Source organism: Cyprinodon tularosa, unplaced genomic scaffold (assembly GCF_016077235.1).
Source record: "Cyprinodon tularosa strain WSP-4 unplaced genomic scaffold, ASM1607723v1 ctg551, whole genome shotgun sequence".
NCBI lineage: Eukaryota > Metazoa > Chordata > Actinopteri > Cyprinodontiformes > Cyprinodontidae > Cyprinodon > Cyprinodon tularosa.
The window spans coordinates 847,100-865,607 of record NW_024039287.1 but is presented as its reverse complement, the minus strand read 5'-3'; the positions used below and the strand labels follow the sequence as shown (position 1 = coordinate 865,607).

The 18,508-nt window shown below is 37.5% G+C and overlaps 1 protein-coding gene across 1 annotated transcript in view; it reads left to right on the top strand.

Moving 5' to 3' along the window:
• LOC119796546 (kinesin heavy chain-like) overlaps positions 1 to 18,391 on the top strand; it is a 30,010-nt gene extending 11,619 nt beyond the window's left edge. The window contains exons 10-25 of the mRNA XM_038305148.1: positions 3,722 to 3,870; positions 4,176 to 4,324; positions 6,548 to 6,717; positions 6,799 to 6,867; positions 6,949 to 7,155; positions 7,797 to 7,943; positions 8,121 to 8,309; positions 9,147 to 9,341; positions 9,716 to 9,825; positions 9,926 to 10,027; positions 10,459 to 10,519; positions 10,612 to 10,683; positions 11,824 to 11,928; positions 14,287 to 14,503; positions 14,596 to 14,768; positions 17,339 to 18,391. Of these exons, the coding sequence (XP_038161076.1) occupies positions 3,722 to 3,870; positions 4,176 to 4,324; positions 6,548 to 6,717; positions 6,799 to 6,867; positions 6,949 to 7,155; positions 7,797 to 7,943; positions 8,121 to 8,309; positions 9,147 to 9,341; positions 9,716 to 9,825; positions 9,926 to 10,027; positions 10,459 to 10,519; positions 10,612 to 10,683; positions 11,824 to 11,928; positions 14,287 to 14,503; positions 14,596 to 14,762 (2,109 nt within the window). The 3' untranslated portion in view covers positions 14,763 to 14,768; positions 17,339 to 18,391. The remainder of the gene's footprint in view (positions 1 to 3,721; positions 3,871 to 4,175; positions 4,325 to 6,547; positions 6,718 to 6,798; positions 6,868 to 6,948; positions 7,156 to 7,796; positions 7,944 to 8,120; positions 8,310 to 9,146; positions 9,342 to 9,715; positions 9,826 to 9,925; positions 10,028 to 10,458; positions 10,520 to 10,611; positions 10,684 to 11,823; positions 11,929 to 14,286; positions 14,504 to 14,595; positions 14,769 to 17,338) is intronic.
• The last annotated feature ends 117 nt before the right edge of the window (positions 18,392 to 18,508 follow it).

Sequence of the window (18,508 nt, the reverse complement as noted above, 5' to 3'; positions counted from 1 at the left end):
TCTTGTCGTCTTTTTGATGTCTTGATCATGCCCGGCAAAGCAAAGCTACAGTATTGGTGATTGCATAAAGATCAAGACCGAAACTTTCTACGATCCATTAGAGCAGTGGTCCCCAACCTTTTTTGCACCACGGTGCGCTATATGTCAGACGGGGGGGGGGTTACGATCAAATGATGTATGTAAAATGATACGACTGGCATAACATCAAATACAAACAGCATAACAATAAAACAACAAGCCGGTCCCATCTAGGCATAATCGGACAGACGAATTTCCGTATTTGTTTTGGTCGCTGTAACCGCAGAACATCCCGCCTCACAAAGATAGGATGTTATAGATAGGATGAGACTTGAACTGAATTAAACTGTGTCAAAGGCACAGATGCACCGACTGATGTAATTGGGAAAGAATACCGCAATTTTTTATATTTTTCAAAATAAAACATTACTCAGACTCTGATCGTCGATCATATATATATATATATATATATACATATATATATATATATATATAATTTTTTATTTTATTTTTTTGACCCAGTACTGGTCCGCGGCCCGGTGGTTGGGGACCGCTGCAATAGAGGACACTCTCGGTTTTTAATATGGTAACATTTGTAATAAAAAATAAGATAATCTATAATGTCTGTAATTTATGCATGCACAAAATCTGTTATATACAAAGAGATGCAAATTTGAACTTTTTTTTTTTTTACCCCTTGCTTTGGCATCCACTGAAACAGTAGCACCTCTTTGCACCCTATACATCGTATAGGCAAACCCCCTTTATGCTCCACAGATTTGATTTTACAATAATACATAAAATTTGCAGAAGACTGCTAATATGCAAAGACCAAAAAAAAAAAGGAGACTTAACAGCTGCCATTGTAAATCCTGGGTTGATTCACTCATTTAGTAACCACCTATGTTTAACTACCAAGCATTACTTACAATGGCAATGTTATTTAAGGGAGATCTTTAAAATAAATTTGCTCAAATCTGTTTCATATCATTACAGAGTCTAAAACAGATTTATGGTGAAAACCATTTTACACCTTGACCCAACTCGTTAACCTTTTGGATATTTTCTAACAACATAGACATAATGTTTGTAAATTGGGTAACTCAACAAAACTACACTTTTACTTTTGCTTCCAATTTTCATAAAATGAATTCAAAGAGCTAAATCTTTTTCCACATACACAGTATCACCATTTCCCCCAAATATTGTTCACAAACCAGTCTAAATCTGTAAAAGTGAGCACTTCTCCTTTGCTAAGATAATCCATCCCACCTCACAGGTTGGCTGTATCAAGATGCAGATAAGACACCATGATTAGGCACAGGTGTGCCTTAGACTGCCCACAATAAAAGGACTCTCTGAAAGGTGGAGTTTTATCACAGTACAAAGCCACAGATGTCGCAATATTTGAGGAAGCGTGCAGTTGGCATATTGACAGCAGGAATGTCAACCAGAGCTGTTGTTCTTTTATTGAATGTTAATTTCTCTACCATAAGCCATCTCCAAAGGCATTTCAGAGAATTTGGCAGTACATTCAACAAGCCTCAGAACCATAGACCACATGTAACCACACCAGCCAAGGACCTCCACATCCAGCATGTTCACCTCCAAGTTCGACTGAGACCAGCCACTCAGACAGCTGCTGAAACAATCAGTTTACATAACCAAATAATTTCTGCACACAATATCAGAAACCATCTCAAGGAAGCTCAACTCCATGCTCGTCACCCTCATTGGGGTCTCCACTTTACTCCAGTTCGTCATCGTAACCGACTTAAGTGGGCATATGCTCATATTAGCTGGCATCTGGCACTTTGGAGAGGTGTTCTCTTCACTGATGAATTCCGGTTTACACTGTTCCAGGCGGATGGCAGTCAGCGTGTGTGGCATCGTGTGGTTGAGCGGTTTTCTGATGTCAATGTTGTGGATAGAGTGGGTAACGGTGGCGTTGTAGTTGGAGTTAAGGACGAAGAAGACGGGTGCATTTTATTGATGGAATTTTGAATGCACAGAGATACTGTGACAAGATCCTGAGGTCTATTATTCTGCCATACAACCAAGAGCATCACCTCATGTTGCAGCAGGATAATGCACTACCCCATATTGCAAGGATCTGTACACAAATCTTGAAATCTGAAAACATCCCAGTTATTGCATGGCTGGCATGGTCAACAGAGATATCCCTCATTGAGCATGTTTAGGATGCTCTGGATTGGTGTATACAACAGCGTGTACCAGTTCCTTCCAATATCCCACAACTTTGCACAACGATTGAAGAGGAGCGAACCAGCATTCCACAGACCACCTGATGAACTCAGGTGGTGAAATGGTGGTCACACTTGATACTGACTGGTTTTCTGAGCTTTGCTTTATCTGTTCTGAGGAGTTGGAAATTAGATAGTTTTAGCAGATTTTGCATTTTTTGTTTTGTTACTTGCTTTTTTAATCACAAATGAGGAAAAAAACACTTTAAAACCATATTTAGCCAAAACAGTACAGCCAGCAGCGGGAAATCCATGACAGCCTGGTCGGTTTAAGAGTGCTTTTACTTGGGAGTTCCAGCACTGTGTACCCCGATGGTATGCAGAGCTTTCTGCCGCTCAAACAACTAGAATATTTAAGTATGATCGTAATCATGATTAATTAAATGCACAGATGATGTTTTAAGGGGCACATAAAAACGAAACATTTTCTTCCAAACTCATTAAAACAAATAAAGCCAAGCTGCTCACTATTTTACAATAGGACAGGGCAGCTCAACATCCGGTGTTCAAGCCTCAAAGCATCTTGTCCAACGTTTGACCCAGTTTTGGTGTTAAAGTGTTTTGGACGCCCAAAAAGCATTTGGTCTGAACCCACTTTAGGTTTTTTTATTAACAAGAAATCAGAGTGGCGTTCTTCATTTAAGCAGCATTTAATAATAATTGCAGTCTAGTGCCAATGGTCTGTCCTGGTCACAGAGGATTTCTCTAAATACTTAAGAACCTCAGGAAGGGATTCTCACAAGTAGACACTTTTTAACAAACAGGATTGTTGAAATAACATTGCGACACTGAAAAACCGAAAAACCGGCTTCTGAGGCGTCAGTAAGATAAGACTCCCATCTAGTCTTGTCTAGCATTTGTTCTGCTTGAGAGAAAACTTTTGTGCAGTAAAGAAAAAAAAACAAGATAACAATAGTGTAAGATAATTTCTCATCATATTGAGGACAAACTTTCCTCATTACATCCTATGTACCATAGAGTGATCTAACAACATTCCTAGGCATTCTAGATGTAACCTTCTTCTTGCATTCCTCCATTTAGCAGCACATACCTTAAAATGATGAGTTCACCACAGCTACAGATGGCATGATTTCTCTAGATTTCTGCAAAAACCTTGTTCTGTCTGCCTACTTAAAAGCCAGCTGTGACTACTGATGACGTATGCAGTTGTTGAAGGGGTGTCCGAATTTTGAAGTGCAAGGGGTACGGGTCAAGAGGTGAAATGGGGTTTACTATTAGTGAGACAATACCTTCGACTATTGATGCAAGTTTGGGCGGAGACCAATAAAGCATCTTAAGAGCTTCAGTGTTGAGCTGAAGCAATGAAAACAAATGGGTGCTAGATGTTCCTGACATCAGTATGACAGAAAGGGTAAGATTGCACCTTATATAATGGATCTGTGTTCTTACAGTATATCACTGTATGTGTTCTATTGTAGAAAACCCATGTGCCGTACCGAGACAGTAAGATGACCAGGATTCTGCAGGATTCTCTAGGAGGAAACTGTCGAACCACCATCATCATCTGTTGCTCACCCTCTGTTTACAATGAAGCTGAAAGCAAGTCCACCCTCATGTTTGGACAGAGGTAGGGTTTACTTTAGTATTTGTGATAAGCAGTTAGTTAGAAACAAATGAAGTCTAACTGCTGCATTAACAACCAGAAAGGACTCTAAATACCCCGTATGGTTCTTTAGACTGGATTCCAAACTCAGGAGTTTTTTTACATTTAAATACAGAGGAATTTCAGTGGGGTCGATTTGCCAGCAATTTGCAGCTTAATTCAAAAGTCTGAAATGTGAGATGATCATCTGAAGATCTGAACCATTAGAGATAAAGTGTAAGTTTGTGTTCCTCCCTCTTAAATCTCCTCTGTCTAATTTCATGTTTCAGAGCTAAAACCATAAAGAACACGGTTTCTGTGAACCTTGAGCTGACTGCCGAGGAGTGGAAGAAGAAGTATGAGAAGGAGAAAGAAAAGAACAGAAGTCTGAGCATCATGATCCAGAAACTGGAGAATGAGCTGAAGCGATGGAGAAAAGGTTCGGAAAATTTACAATGGGAGATTCTTTCTTTAAAATCTGAACCAAGGTTCCTGTTCTGATTACTCTTAGTCATTGATTAATCATGATGCTTTGAGTGTATAACACCCTAAATCTATTCCTAAAATCCTTTAATATTCTCTTTACCTCAACACTGATTTTTTAATTGTATTTAATTGTAAACTCGGAAAAATTCTAATATTCAACTCCAGTGACATGGTTTAAAATTGTGTTTGCTAATGAAATACCGTTACTCATGTTGAATAGTTTAATATTATAAGTGAGTCACAGCTATTATGAAGTTTATAGGTAAAGCAGGCAGAAAACTAGGAACATACAACAAACCAGTAGGAAATACCAGGAACCCACAAAACTCCACTTATTAAAAGCATGTCTCATCAAAAATTTACTACATCTCTCAAGAAAAGTTTTCTGTTGTCAATTTTCTATCCTGGTGCTCTTAAATGATGGTCCTGCAGTGGAAAGGGGCTTTTAAATTAATTCCTGCACTGTGTTAGGACTCCACCTGCTGGATTTATTTCTTGTCTTCTATATCTTTTTTAATTTCAAAAGATGAGACGGATTACCATCATATCACTCACATGTTTTGAAGGATTAAGATCATGTTTACAACAATAATTCAGTTCAATTCAGTTTATTTATATAGAGCCAATTCACAACATGTCATCTCAAGGCACTTTACAGAGACAATCCAACCAGATCATACAGTCGGATTGGTTTAAAGTTTTCTATCTAAGGAAAACCAGCTGATTGCATCGACTCAATAACTCAAAGGCAATCCCTTAAGCCAAGCATGCCTATAGCGAAAGTGGAGAGGAATAATTCCCTTTTAACAAGAAGAAACCTCCAGCAGAAGCAAGCTCAATGTGAGCAGCCATCTGCCATGGCTGACTGGGGTTCAAGGATACAGAAGCCAGCTCTCAAGTCAGAGGGTGAAGAGAGCACATACAGGGAGTCAGAGAAACAGGACTACATTGAAAAATAGGCCGAACTCCACAGCTATAAACAAAGGTGTTGATTGTAGCAACACAGCTGATATTTCTCTCCAGGACGGTGTCACAACCAAGCAGGAAAAGACCAGATAAAGCTACTATGAGAAAAACAGAAAGAGCATAGCGTTAGAGATTGAACTAACAAATTCTAAAGAGTGGGAGAATAGAGGTAGGAGGCAGAAGGAGGAAAAGGGGGTCCCTATGTCCTCCAGCAGTCTAAGCCTATAGCAGCATGATTATAGAGATAGCTCTGGATAACCTGAGTCACTATGTCTGTAAGCTTTATCAAAAAGGAAGGTTTTAAGCCTACCCTTAAAAGTAGACAGGGTGTCTGCCTCATGGACAAAAATCTGGTAGTTGGTTCCACAGGAGAGGAGCCTGATAACTAAAAGATCTGCCTCCCATTCTACTTTTGGGAATTCTAGGAACCACTACACTGCAAAAAATAGAAACCTCAATAAGTTATTTTTTCTTAAAATAAGTGAATTTTTCCTTGAATTGGGGACGTAAGTAAGACACTTTGCCAATGGAACAAGACAATTTCCTTTTAAAATAAGAAAAAACAATTTTATCGTCTTATTTCAAGTAAATATTATCTAACTATCTTATTTTAAGAGTAAAAATACTCATTCCATTGGCAGATCATCTTATTTACCTGCTCAAATTAAGGGTAAATATACTTAATTTAAGAATTTTTTACTTATTTCTGGATTGTTTTTGCAGTGTAGTAAACCTGCAGATTGAGAACGAAGTGCTCTGTTAGGAACTTCAGGAACAATCACATCTCTGATGTAAGATGAAGCTTGTCCATTTAAGGCTTTATATGTGAGAAGGAGGATTTTAAATTATATTCTGGATTTAACAGGAAGCCAATGAAAAGAAGCTTGGATAGGAGCGATATGATCTCTCTTTTCATTTTCATCAGAACTCTGCCTTCACCATTTAGGATCAGATAGTCCAACTTTCAAATTAAGAACATTTTAATTTCAAAAATTGTTCAGTGATGATTTAATTTATTTATAACATCTTTACAGAGTTGAAAATTGGAGTTACCTATTTACCTTTTAAAATATTTACTGGTTCTAATGTTTGAAGGTTTACACTTGGTTCAAATTTAAAACCCTCAGTGTTTTTTGCAAGAAAAGAGGATATTTGGTGCCTTGATCCCTGGAAACATGTTTGTTGTTGTTATCACTTTAAACCTGTCCAGGTGAGTCTGTCCCTGTGGAGGAACAAATGAGTAACAGAAACAAGAAGAGCAGCACTGAAACGCCAGCAGTGATTGAAAGTTTGGCTCCGCCCACTGTGCCTCTGTGTGAGGAGGAGAAGGTGCAGTATGAGACACTCATTACCAACCTTTACCAACAACTGGATGACAAGGTGAGCTTCAGCTGTACTTGCAGCAGATTGAAACTGAGAGATTTAAAATTAAAAACCTTAAAACTGACGACATGCTTTCAGGACGACGAGATCAACCTCCACAGTCAGACATCCGAGAAGCTCAAACAGCAGCTGATAGAACAGGATGAGGTCAGTTTCACACCTGATGCCCCCGCTGCAGCTTCACAGCTCACCTGTCCTTCTAACTCCTGTGATGTTCTGCACTCATAGCTGCTGGTGTCCAGCCGTCAAGACTATGAGCGTCTGCAGGAGGAGCTAAACCGGCTTCAGAGGGACAGTGATTCAGCCAAAGAGGAGGTGAAGGAGGTGCTGCAGGCTCTGGAGGAGCTCGCAGTTAACTATGACCACAAGAGCCAGGAGGTGGAGAACAAGACCCGCTGCAATGAGCAGCTGAACGAGGAGCTGGCACACAAAACTGTGAGTCCTTAAACTCTAAGGATTTTACACCACTGTCAAAAATAAAAATCTAAGAGATTATATTGTTGTAGATTGAAACTTAGTTAATATCAATTATAAAATAACTTACATTATTACAGTGACTTTTATTGGACACATGATTTTTTGGATAGTAACAAATAAAACCAAACCACTGGAATGAGGGGAAGAATTATAAATGTTTATATTGAAATATATTTTTTCATGTAGGTTTTTTTCTTCAGAGTTCTGTATAGAATCAAAATTAATTTAAACTGATGATTTGTATGTTTGAAAAACAAAGAATAATAATATATAACCAGTATAATTTTGTATTAATACTAAAAAAGTTTTTATTTACAAATAAACTTTGTTTAAAGATAATGGAGGCTTATGCAATGTTAAAATTGGAATTTCTACATATAGTAAAACATGAACGATCACATTGCACCTGTTACTAAATTGGACCAATGTTAAAATAGATGTATATATTATTTCAGTTCAGAACATTTATAATTATTGGTAAAACAGCATTAACATCCATAAAAAAAAAATCTCCTGACTGTTTTTTTTTTTTGTTTGTTTGTTTGTTTTGCATGCTTGGAGATGTTTGGTCAGTGATCCACATTATTTTATGTTTCCAGGCCGGTCTGGAGGCAGCTCAGAGGGAGCTGTCCACCCTGCAGGAGCTCAGCTGTCACCATAAGAAGAGATCTGCAGAGATCCTCAATCTGCTGATCCGAGACCTCAGTGAGATCGGCAGTGTCCTCGGGACCACAGACCTCAAAGCTGTAAGACTCTTCTTCTGCTGTTCACATTTTGCTGTATAGAGACCCATCCTCAAAAAATCAGGTTCATAATGAACTACTTTTTGTGTAAAACACTTAAGAACTGTAAAATCCCGAATGTATCAGCAGATGTTTGCGGTCTGACCGACATATTTCCTGCATGTTTCCATTGATGCTCAGATGGCCGAGGTGAGCGGCGTGATGGAGGAAGAGTTCACCACGGCTCGTCTCTACATCAGCAAGATGAAGTCTGAGGTCAAATCTCTGGTGAACCGCAGCAAACAGCTGGAGGTCAGCCTGACGGAGAACACATGCAAGATGGAGGCCAACGAGAAAGAGCTGAGCACCTGCCAGCTCCTCGTCTCTCAGGTAAAAAACCTGACTAATGAAAGCTTGAGAATTCTTGTCACACCATCATGAATCTGCATTTATTTCTAATAACATGTTTCTCTAAAGCTACAATAATATTTAAAGTCCTCGTCAAGGAACAGAATTTCAACATTTTGTTCCAGCCCTCCCACCATTTTATGTAAATGCTGATTTTGTACATTTTGTAAATTCAGATCAGAGGGTAACATAAGATCTCATGTGAGGGACACAGTCGCCTATGGAAATTAGATTAATAACAAACTGTATAAAACAGCAACTTTCTTAGTAGAGTGGTGAGTTTCCTCTCCTTATATTATAAGGATTAGGTTTTGTTAAATTATATATTACAACTGATGTTCACAGAAAGGAAAGGAAATTGAATTTATTAAATTACACACCTGTTTTGTGTTATTCCCTTGTCAAAAACTCCAAAGATTAATAAAACAAAAATATGAAAGAATGGAAAGTGTCAGATGAAGCAATCATTCAGGTAGGTGAGTATAGAAATGTGCATTTTGAGGCTTCGTATTTCCTCCACCTGATCGATCATGATGAGGGCTTCTTATTACACTCATACCCTGAATTCTGAGTTGATTTAACTTAGAGTTGAATTTCCTCATTGATTTATTCTCTTCTAAAGCCAAAGAACCAGAAGACCACAAGTGGAAGAAGTTGACTCAGCATACCTGCTCTCTACTCTGAGATACTAACACCTGACTGACACCCGATTCTAGTCGCTGACAATAATACTGGTTTATTTTACTGATTTCATGTTAAACCACCCTCTTTGCGTTTGTTGTTGACCAGGTTGTTGTTGTTAATGCGATGTTTGTGCAGCTTAAGGCCAAGCTGGAATCCCTGACTGCCGACCTTCAAAGGATGGAGCAGAAGAAGAGGCAGCTGGAGGAGAGCCAGGATGCTCTGATGGAGGAGATTGCTAAACTTCATGCTCAGGGTCAGATGCATGAGCTGACGGTGATGGACAAAGAGAAAGAACATATGAGCAGACTGAAGGATGCAGTGGAGATGAAGGTAAAGACTTAGATACTTTCTTTGGGGTTCCTTAGGATCTACAGGGTAACATTGTTAAGAGGTCTTAAGCCCTGAAGTACGATCAGTTCCAAAGGAAATAATCTCTGTTTGATCTCAGTTATGTCTTTATTTTAATAAATCAGAAGCAAAGCCAGTTTAACCCTGATTAAATTGAACTGCACCTAATAATCTAGTTGTAGTAGAGCGCCATCCACTGTCCTGTGCAGGTAAAAGCATCAGCAGGGTCTCCTGTACCAGCTGTATGAAAGAACTTCCATCTCATCACATTAACTAAAATGAAAATCTTAGTTCTTGTTCTGTGTAAATTTCCCATTCCTATAGATAATAAAGTTCTGCTGCTTTCTGTTCAACAGAGGACGTTAGAGGAACAGATGGAGAACCACAGGGAGGTTCATCAGAAACAGCTGAGTCGACTCCGTGATGAGATTGAGCAAAAGCAGAGAGACAACGATCAGCTCAAAGAGTACATTTGATTTTTACAATTACTAGTGACGACTGTCACCTGGTTATATCTTGTCTGTCATAAAGTCTTTTCTAACAAAGGTTTGGTGTTTATCTCTCAGTGTGAATCAGGCTCTTCAGCTGGAGAACAGGAAACTTCTCTCAGACTTTGAAAAACTCAGAGCTGAGGACCAAATCAAAGAGCAAAGACTCCAGAAACTACAGTAAGTTTGTCCCTCTTTGCTTCCTATAGAACCTACAGGAGTCCTTTGGTATATGTTCTGAGTTAATGGTTCAACTTGATTCCACCCACTTGTGCACAATAAGGGACCTAAATGTCAGACTTTAATCCGACATTTAAGTATCAGACTTATATTATTTAATAATTTTCTTTTGTCTGGAAGCTCACATGCAAGGTGGGTTTTTTTTGTTTTTTTTTTTGTATATTTTCTTTTGCAGTGTCTTGTCGTCTCAATTCTGTGCTATATTTGTTGTGTGAACCTTTTTCTGGCTAAACCTTTAACTCTGCCCAGTGTGACCTATCAAACATCGATTAAAAAACAGCAGACATAACTTATCTTTTCTCCAGTCAGTGTTGTTTTTGCTCTGTTGAGTGCTATCCTACAGTCCTAATTATGCAGTCCTCTGATTTAAGATTCCTAAATGAGAAGAGGGAACAAGCCAAGGAGGACTTGAAGGGTTTGGAGGAAACTGTGGTATGTTTCTTATTGGTTAATCTTCATTCATCTAAATTTTTCAGCTGAATCTCAGATAATTTGGAAATTATTATTTTCTTTTTATTTCACAGACCAAAGAGCTGCAGACCCTTACTAACCTTCGGATCCAATTCATACAAGACATCACTTCTCGGGTCAAGAACGTAAGAACAAACAAAGCGTAGTCGTCAGCTTCTAACAGAAAGTGGAACATGTTCTGATAGAAAAACAGTACTAAGTAATAACCTGCCACCAGTAGATTGGTCAATGGTTTCTGTTCATACTGATTGGATATTTAAAGGCACACCATGTAACTTTTGGCTTCTAGGGGTGATAGACTTATTACGTCTAGGGCCCTTAGTGGCCACAAGTGCTACAGAACTGTTGCTAAAGTCATCAGCCGGCCAGTCTCCCATGTCGTTTGATTGGGGACTGCGCTAGGGATCTAAGTTCTGCTCGGAGGGCATGAGAATGGAGGATTGGTGTAGCTCCAGTGAAGAGCCACTGGGTGGGACGCGGTGTCTTGGTTAGCTTTAATGTGTAGGCTGCTAGCTTTTGCAGGTATTTTGCCTCTAGTAAACAGAAAAAATAAAGAAAAAAAATTATCTGAGTATACTAGGAGTAAAGTGTTAACTTGCAAGTTTAATAATAAATTTGAGAAAACAGAATTGGTTTTACATCCGGCTTGTTCTTTCAGCCTGCGCCAGCAAACAAACTCCTTTCCAAAACCGACTCTTGTTTTTCCTTGCGTAAGATCTCTTCCCTGTTTTCTTTTTTTAGCCTCCTGAGAAGGTTTATACTTTTTCCTTGTCTCAGCCCTCACCAGCCGGTAGAAAAATATTAGAGCAAGAGACTTAGCTACCTTACAATATAAGAGTCTTTTTACGCAAAGCAATAGGTTTTCCCAGGTCACATGATCTGGCCAATGACGGTGCATCTTCTCCCAAATTACATAGATGGTATTTCAAAAGGGGCTCCCTGTTAATAGCATTGATGGTATCAAGTGCTGTATATTGGCCTGAGGAATCATTTTAATCTGTTTTTCTATTTTAAACATTGATCAAACCTGCAGATGACATAATCTTCTGAGATACTTCTGGGATAACTCATCTCTAACAGCAACAGAGATTGTTTCAGGATATTTTAGGAAGATTCACTTATTTTACATTCTGCTCCAGTAACAACCAGATGCTACGCTGAGTATTAGTATTGAAAGGATTTGTATTTAACAAACAGCACATTGCCTTTTTTTTTTTTTTCTTTTTAAGGGTAGGAAAATGAATGTTTTGTTGTTTCTTGAACAGAGCTCAGAGAACGACAGCGATGAAGCTGGTGGCAGTTTGGCTCAGAGACAGAGGATCATCTTCTTAGAAAATAACCTGGAGCAGCTCAGCAGAGTCCACAAGCAGGTGAGATATAACATGAGTGGCCTGTACTGCAAAGGAGCTTCAGCATAGAGCCCGACCAGAGAATGAATAACAATCAGCATATTTTTTTTCTCTATATTAGAGGATTTTATTAACTATACCTCGGCAGCCTTAAATAAACCAACTTGTCTCAGTGCAACAACAGTCTTTTATATTTAAATATTTATTTGCTTTGAAAAAAAAGTTACAATTATTTTCAATCAACACATGAAAAAAATATAGAAACAGCCATATAAATATTCAGAAACACTAAGTAGCAGTTTTGTCATGGTTTTTGTGCTGTTTAAGCTTTCCTTTTGAGTTTTTATTTGTTTTATTTACATTTTGTGTCATTCTAGTTGGTTTTGGTTGTATTTGAGTTCTTATGTATTTCTTGTTTATCCTCCATTACCCCATTGTGTCAGTCTCCTTCCCCTAGCTCCCTTCTAGATGCTTCCATCCACACCTGTTCCTCGTTTGCTAATTACCCCAGTCTTTGTTCATTCTCCCATTTAAACTCCACCTGCTGTTTCTGTGTGTTTCCCTGATGCCTTCTAGCTTTTGGCTTTCTGTGTTATGTTTTTGGACTTGGCTTTTGTTGCCATATGGATCAGCATTAAATCAGAAAAAACTCATCTCTCCACAAAACCTGAAAGTTTAATGAATATTGTGAATATTATGAAAAAAATATATGCTAAGGATGAGATTGTAATGTCATACTTTTCACCTATGGCTAGTGATGGTGAGATGAGGCCTCATGAGGCATTGAAGCATTTGGCCAATTTGCTTCATCAATCCCCACAGTTCATGAGGCTCCATGTGAACATGTCACCACCTACTGGTGTAAAGCAGAATTACAATTAGTAATGAAATCTGTTTTTTTGCAAACGTTTTTTCCCCCCTTTTAAGTTCCTTTGAAATTGTTAATTGTTAGTGTGTATAAGAAAATCTTTTGTAATTTTTTTAAGTGTAAAATTTCTTAGAACAATCAATGAAGATTTTCTGCCATTTTAGTGAAATAAACTCAAGCAGACAGTGAAAGTGTTTGTGCAAATTGGGCAATGATGAGTAAAATGAAAGGTGTTAGTCATTTTTATTCAAACATAATAGTTTTTTCACATTTTTTTTGGTTTTATTCAGTCGGAAGTTGTGTTCAACCAATCTTTTTGCTAAATCGACCTAATTTGGCAGCATTTTTACCCATTTCATGATGTCTTCAGCCATAGGCTTTGGCTGAAGACATCATGAAATATTTCAATTGGACATTTTGTTTAAAACATATGAAAATATATTATTTTCTTTAGAAACATTTTTATTGCCTTTAGAACTTTATATGTTTGCTGTAACTGATTTATGACATTTTTCTCCTAGTTTTATTCTCTTTACCAACTTTAACTAAGTATCAACTGCCTTTAACATGAATTCCACGTAATGTCTTGGTACTAAATTCTTTTCATTTACCAAACATAAATTCAGCTTACAGAAAGTGCTAACAAGGAGGTAGGACTATGAATATCCATGTAAAATATTAGATCAACTTACCACGTCCTTTCACAAATTTCTGTCTAACGTTTTTTTTTTTTTTTTTTTTACATTATTGTGAAAGGAGACGTCCTGTAAAATGATTGATCCAAAATCAACTGGGGAGCACCGTTTTTGTCATTATTGATTTGAAAAGAATAAACACAGCAACTATCTAACACCTTTCAAGTAATATATATTTAACATCCGCATCAGGTATTGTACAGACTTATGTTAGCATATTATATGTTTAAGTGATTGTGTTTCTTTTCAGTTTCAGCCTGTAATATTTCACTTCTTGTTTTTACTGTAACTGCATATAAACCACAAACTTAGAGGTAATAACTGCTTTTCAAAATCTACAGACAAGAACTTTGTAAATAGTTTTTAATCCCTCCAAACTTAATATTTGTCATCTTTCACTGCAATTCCAGCTCTTAAATTACGTTTCTACCTTTTTTTTTTGGATGTAGAGACAAACTTGTTTTCTTTTTTACTTCCTAGTGATTTTTGGATGAACATCAGTATTTATGTCTCTCCACTGATTCTTAAGTGAATTTAGGTCCTGACATTGACTGGGATATTTCAACAGACAAATAATCTTTGCTTTAGCCTATCAAAGCTCTGGCTAAATGTTTAGAGTTCCTCTCCTCCTAGAATGTAACCCTAACCCTAAGCATTTTTAGCCTCTACCAGGTTTGCTTTAAGGTTTAGCTCTGTCCATGTTCCTAAAAACTTGCCAGCCTTCTGAATAAACTAATCCACATGTGCTGCTATCATCACCCAGTTTCATAATATTGCCTCATTTACTGGAATTAATACATGTCTCTGTGTTTCCAGCTCGTCCGGGATAATGCGGACCTGCGCTGTGAGCTGCCAAAACTGGACCGGCGGCTAAGAGCCACTGCAGAACGAGTGAAAGTTCTGGAAACGGCCCTAAAAAATGCCAAGGAGTCGGCTCTAAGGGACCGCAAACGGTACCAGCAGGAAGTAGACCGGATCAAAGAAGCAGTAAGGTCGAAGAACGTCTCCAGGCGAGGACACTCTGCTCAGATCGGTGAGATTCTTTCTTTCAAGTTAAGTAAACATCAGTTTGAAACCTGGAGAGTCTGGTATTTATTGAATGAGCCTGTTCTTGTGTTCATGCAGCTAAGCCAATCAGAGCAGGTCACCAGAACTATCATCCGTCCTCTTCCCAATCCATTAAACCAACTATTAGAGGAGGAGGAATGGCCTCCAGTCCTCGCCATCACTCCTCCAGACATCAAGCAGCTCAACAACAACAGCCACAATATCCACAGGGAAGCCACAAGTAACTCCAGGTCAGTAACAGCAGCAGCTTTACTTCAGTTGGACCCAGTCAGGACTGAGGTCTTGGCCTTTCATCACATGTAATAATATTTTTTTTTTATTAAGACTAAGATTAATTATATTACCAGAATTTGGTAAACACAATTTCTCCAAACCACAACATTAACTTACAGTAATTTTACTTTAACTTACTACAGGCATTTTATGATTTGAATTAGACTAGCAGACTGTGGAACACCACAAAATGTCCCAGAGCTTAGCAAAAACACGGACACAGCAGGGCAATAAAGTGTTTAGTTAGACACTGATTTTGAAACTTCGGCAACTTGAATTAACTAACATGAGAGAGGTCTGTAATTTTCATTATAGGTACACAAACTAAGAAAACATATCCAAGAAATCCCACTGTAGAATTTTAAAATGGTGTATTTATAGATTATGTTAGAATATAAGTATTTGGTCATTAAAAATTTGTTCTACTCAATAGTAGTATAACATTTGTTGTAAATCGAATCAATCAATCAATTGATTTTTTAATTGTCAACTACAATTTACATTGTAATCAAGATTTTAGGGGTGGGGTGGGGGGCTGACAGGGGGATTTTTTTGGGGGGAGCAGTTCTTGGGCCCTTCTGCCATAACATTCAGGGGGAAGTTTGATAAGGGGGAGGCTGAATCCAAAATAACACTTATTGTTTTGAGAGCAGGCTGCACAGGAATTTTTCGTCTTTGGTTACTGGCTCAACATGGCGGATCCAATGTTCCAAATTTCTTGGGCTTCTCTGCCTTGAAGCAAGCGTGCACATCCAAGATATTGTCCCATCTCACCTTTAAGTTCAACCACCGCAGCCAGCCTGCGTTCAATCGCACCCAGCATATGGCTCATCTCACGATCCTGCTCATCCAAAGACTTTTTGGGCGCCTCAACTGCTGCCGACAGCCTGATCAATGTCCAAATTGGAGCTGACATCCTCTGTAATTGTAGATACATCAGGTATCCTCCAAATCCAAACAGGAGAATCAGAGTCTTATAAATCCGAAAATCCATACATCTTCGATGTCCTCCACTGACAACATTGTAAAACACATCATCCGCCAAGCCTTCCAGGAATCCATGGTGTATCCCACAACGTTTGTCCCGGCAGGACAGGAAGGGTCCACTTTTCCCCGTCTATTAGTTGAGAAAATTTGATCAATTGCATTGAGAGACCAGCTGACCAGATCTATTGTTTGATGATGTGAGGAGAGGGCTCAGAAAAGACTAGACACAGCAAAGCAGGGACAGATCAGGGAGTTGCAGAGCAGCAGGAAAATGCGAGCGCATCAGAACAGAGGAGGGAGTCAATGACACCACTCAAATGTTTCTTATCAGTCTTCAACAGTTTTGCTTATAGCTGGTATTTTGGCTCATTCTTTCAAGCAGGTCTCCACAAGAGTAGCGATGTTTGGCTGCTGCTTGGTAACACGAAATTTCAACTTTCCCTACACAAATACTTTATGGGGTTTAAGGAGCCATGCAGAAAAACAGCCATCTTGCAGAAAAACAGCCCAAAAATGTGATGCTTCCAGTCCCATGCTTCATAACCAGTCTGGTGTTTTTGGGATGCATCTCAGCATTCTTCTTTTTCCAAACATTACAAGTTGAGTTTGTGCCAAAAAGTTATGATTTCTCTGGATCTTTTCTTTTCTCATTGTATCTCTCATAGTTGAAATATACCTTTAAAGACAATTTCAGACTTTTCTTAACTTTCTAAGTAGAAGAACTTGTATAATCAGAGGCTGAATACTCTTTTGTTTCACTGTAACACATGGAAAGTAAGAAATAAGCAAAAGATATTTATTGCAATTACACAAGCAAACTGCAAGAATACCATAACTATTTAATTAATTCCAATATATATTTTATTTCAATTTGTACTGCTCTATTTATTTTTTAGATAGATTACAGCTCTCTGCCTCTGTAAATTTGACTAATTTATACTTACTAAAATCATCTGCAAATTTTATTCTATCATGTATTTATTGATGAAGTTCACTCTATGTTAGGACATATCAACCCAGTATTTATTTAAGTGTGGATAAACTGTAAAGAAAACTGTCAGTTTAACGTCTCATCACTGTGATATGGCAGCTTTGTTTTGTCCCACCTTTGCTGCCTGCACTACCAATGCCGTCTTTGTTTCTTCCAGCAGGCTTTTCAGCCCTTTTTCCCGAAGCTTTCTTGCCTATAGTGGATTTTTTTTGACATTATTTTATTCTGACCCTGCCTCTCCCCAGTGTTTTTGGGTACCTCTGTCATCTTGACTGATGTACTGAACTTTGGACTGTCATTAAATAATAGAATTTTTGGAAACTGAGTTGTCATTATAGTCCTGCCTGCCCAGTTTTCTGTGCAAATCACATGCTGTCTAAAGTATAAGTAAAATAATGAAAATAAATACAACTGGACAATTGAATGTTTCTTTATAGATTAAGAAAATAAAAAGAAAAAAAAAATATATATATATATATATACACACACACATGCTTTTTACTTGCATTTAATGTAATAATTTACATTTACGACTTTCTGTCTTCACAGATATGAAGGGACTCTGGATCCTTTTTTGTTTTCTAAAGAAGTTTACTGACGTTTCTTGTCTTCACCGGTCTGCCTTTACTGGGAACATTCTCGTTATCCTCAACTTTTATCTTAAGCAAATTGTAAGATTTTGCCTTTGCCATTTCAGTATCTTATTCTCTTATAAAGCAAGCAAGATATTTTGTTTACTGTTGGTTTGATATACAGATGTTATTCAGCTTTCCCTTCTGCAGTGTTAAAACTAAAGAATGCAGCATCTAAAGCTTCTGCTGATGTTTTAGCCTAAGTATGACCAAAAAAAGCAAATTTATGCATTAAAGTAAAATGCTAAAAGCACTATCTTTAGAGAAATTTTAAACTGTTTGACACTTTCCTGATAAAATCAAGTTCAGACATTTTTTTTTCCTCAGGTCATATTTATATCGGTCTTTATTTAAATCAAAATTAAAAAATGTTCTTATGTTATTGTTTTTTTACCTGTCTTTGTCCATCCAACAACTGCCAATAATTATTAAAATATTTTTTTCTAGCTCCAATCAATGTGATTAAGTATGAATAAGCTTTTTATTTAGCTATCTGCTTTTAAACTATTTAATTGTACTTATATGTATCTTACTGGCAAAAGATAATGTACTTCAAATGACTGAAATTGTTTGCATATCATTGTTTTATTATTTTACTGTTAATATGGAGTTTGACATTTTAGTAGCTGCCATGTTCTAGTTTGTTATTTTTGTATTAATGCAAACTCACCAATAAAAGTGTTGCCTTTTCAACATTTTATATTTTATTACTTGATACTTTGATACTTTTTGTATTTTGTTTTTTATGTTTTTTGTTATTGCTGGAGAATTCCTCAACTTCTCCTGATAGTTTCTAACATTCCTTCAGTGAAAATGCAGTAAACGAAATCCACCTAAACGTCATAAAGTGTAAAGTATCTGTTGGAACTGTGGTGTTTTTATGTCTGTGGTATCTACCTGTTATGCAAGTGTTGTGTTGTAGTTGTTATTTTTGTAATTTATAATAACAATCACTGATCTTAAACTAAAATTGTTGTTCTATCCTTATTTTACTATATAATTACAATTATACGATTGTGCTTGAAAGTTTACATACAATAAAGACAGAAAAAAAGCAGCTGTTAGTAAAATTACTTGAAATTGGCAA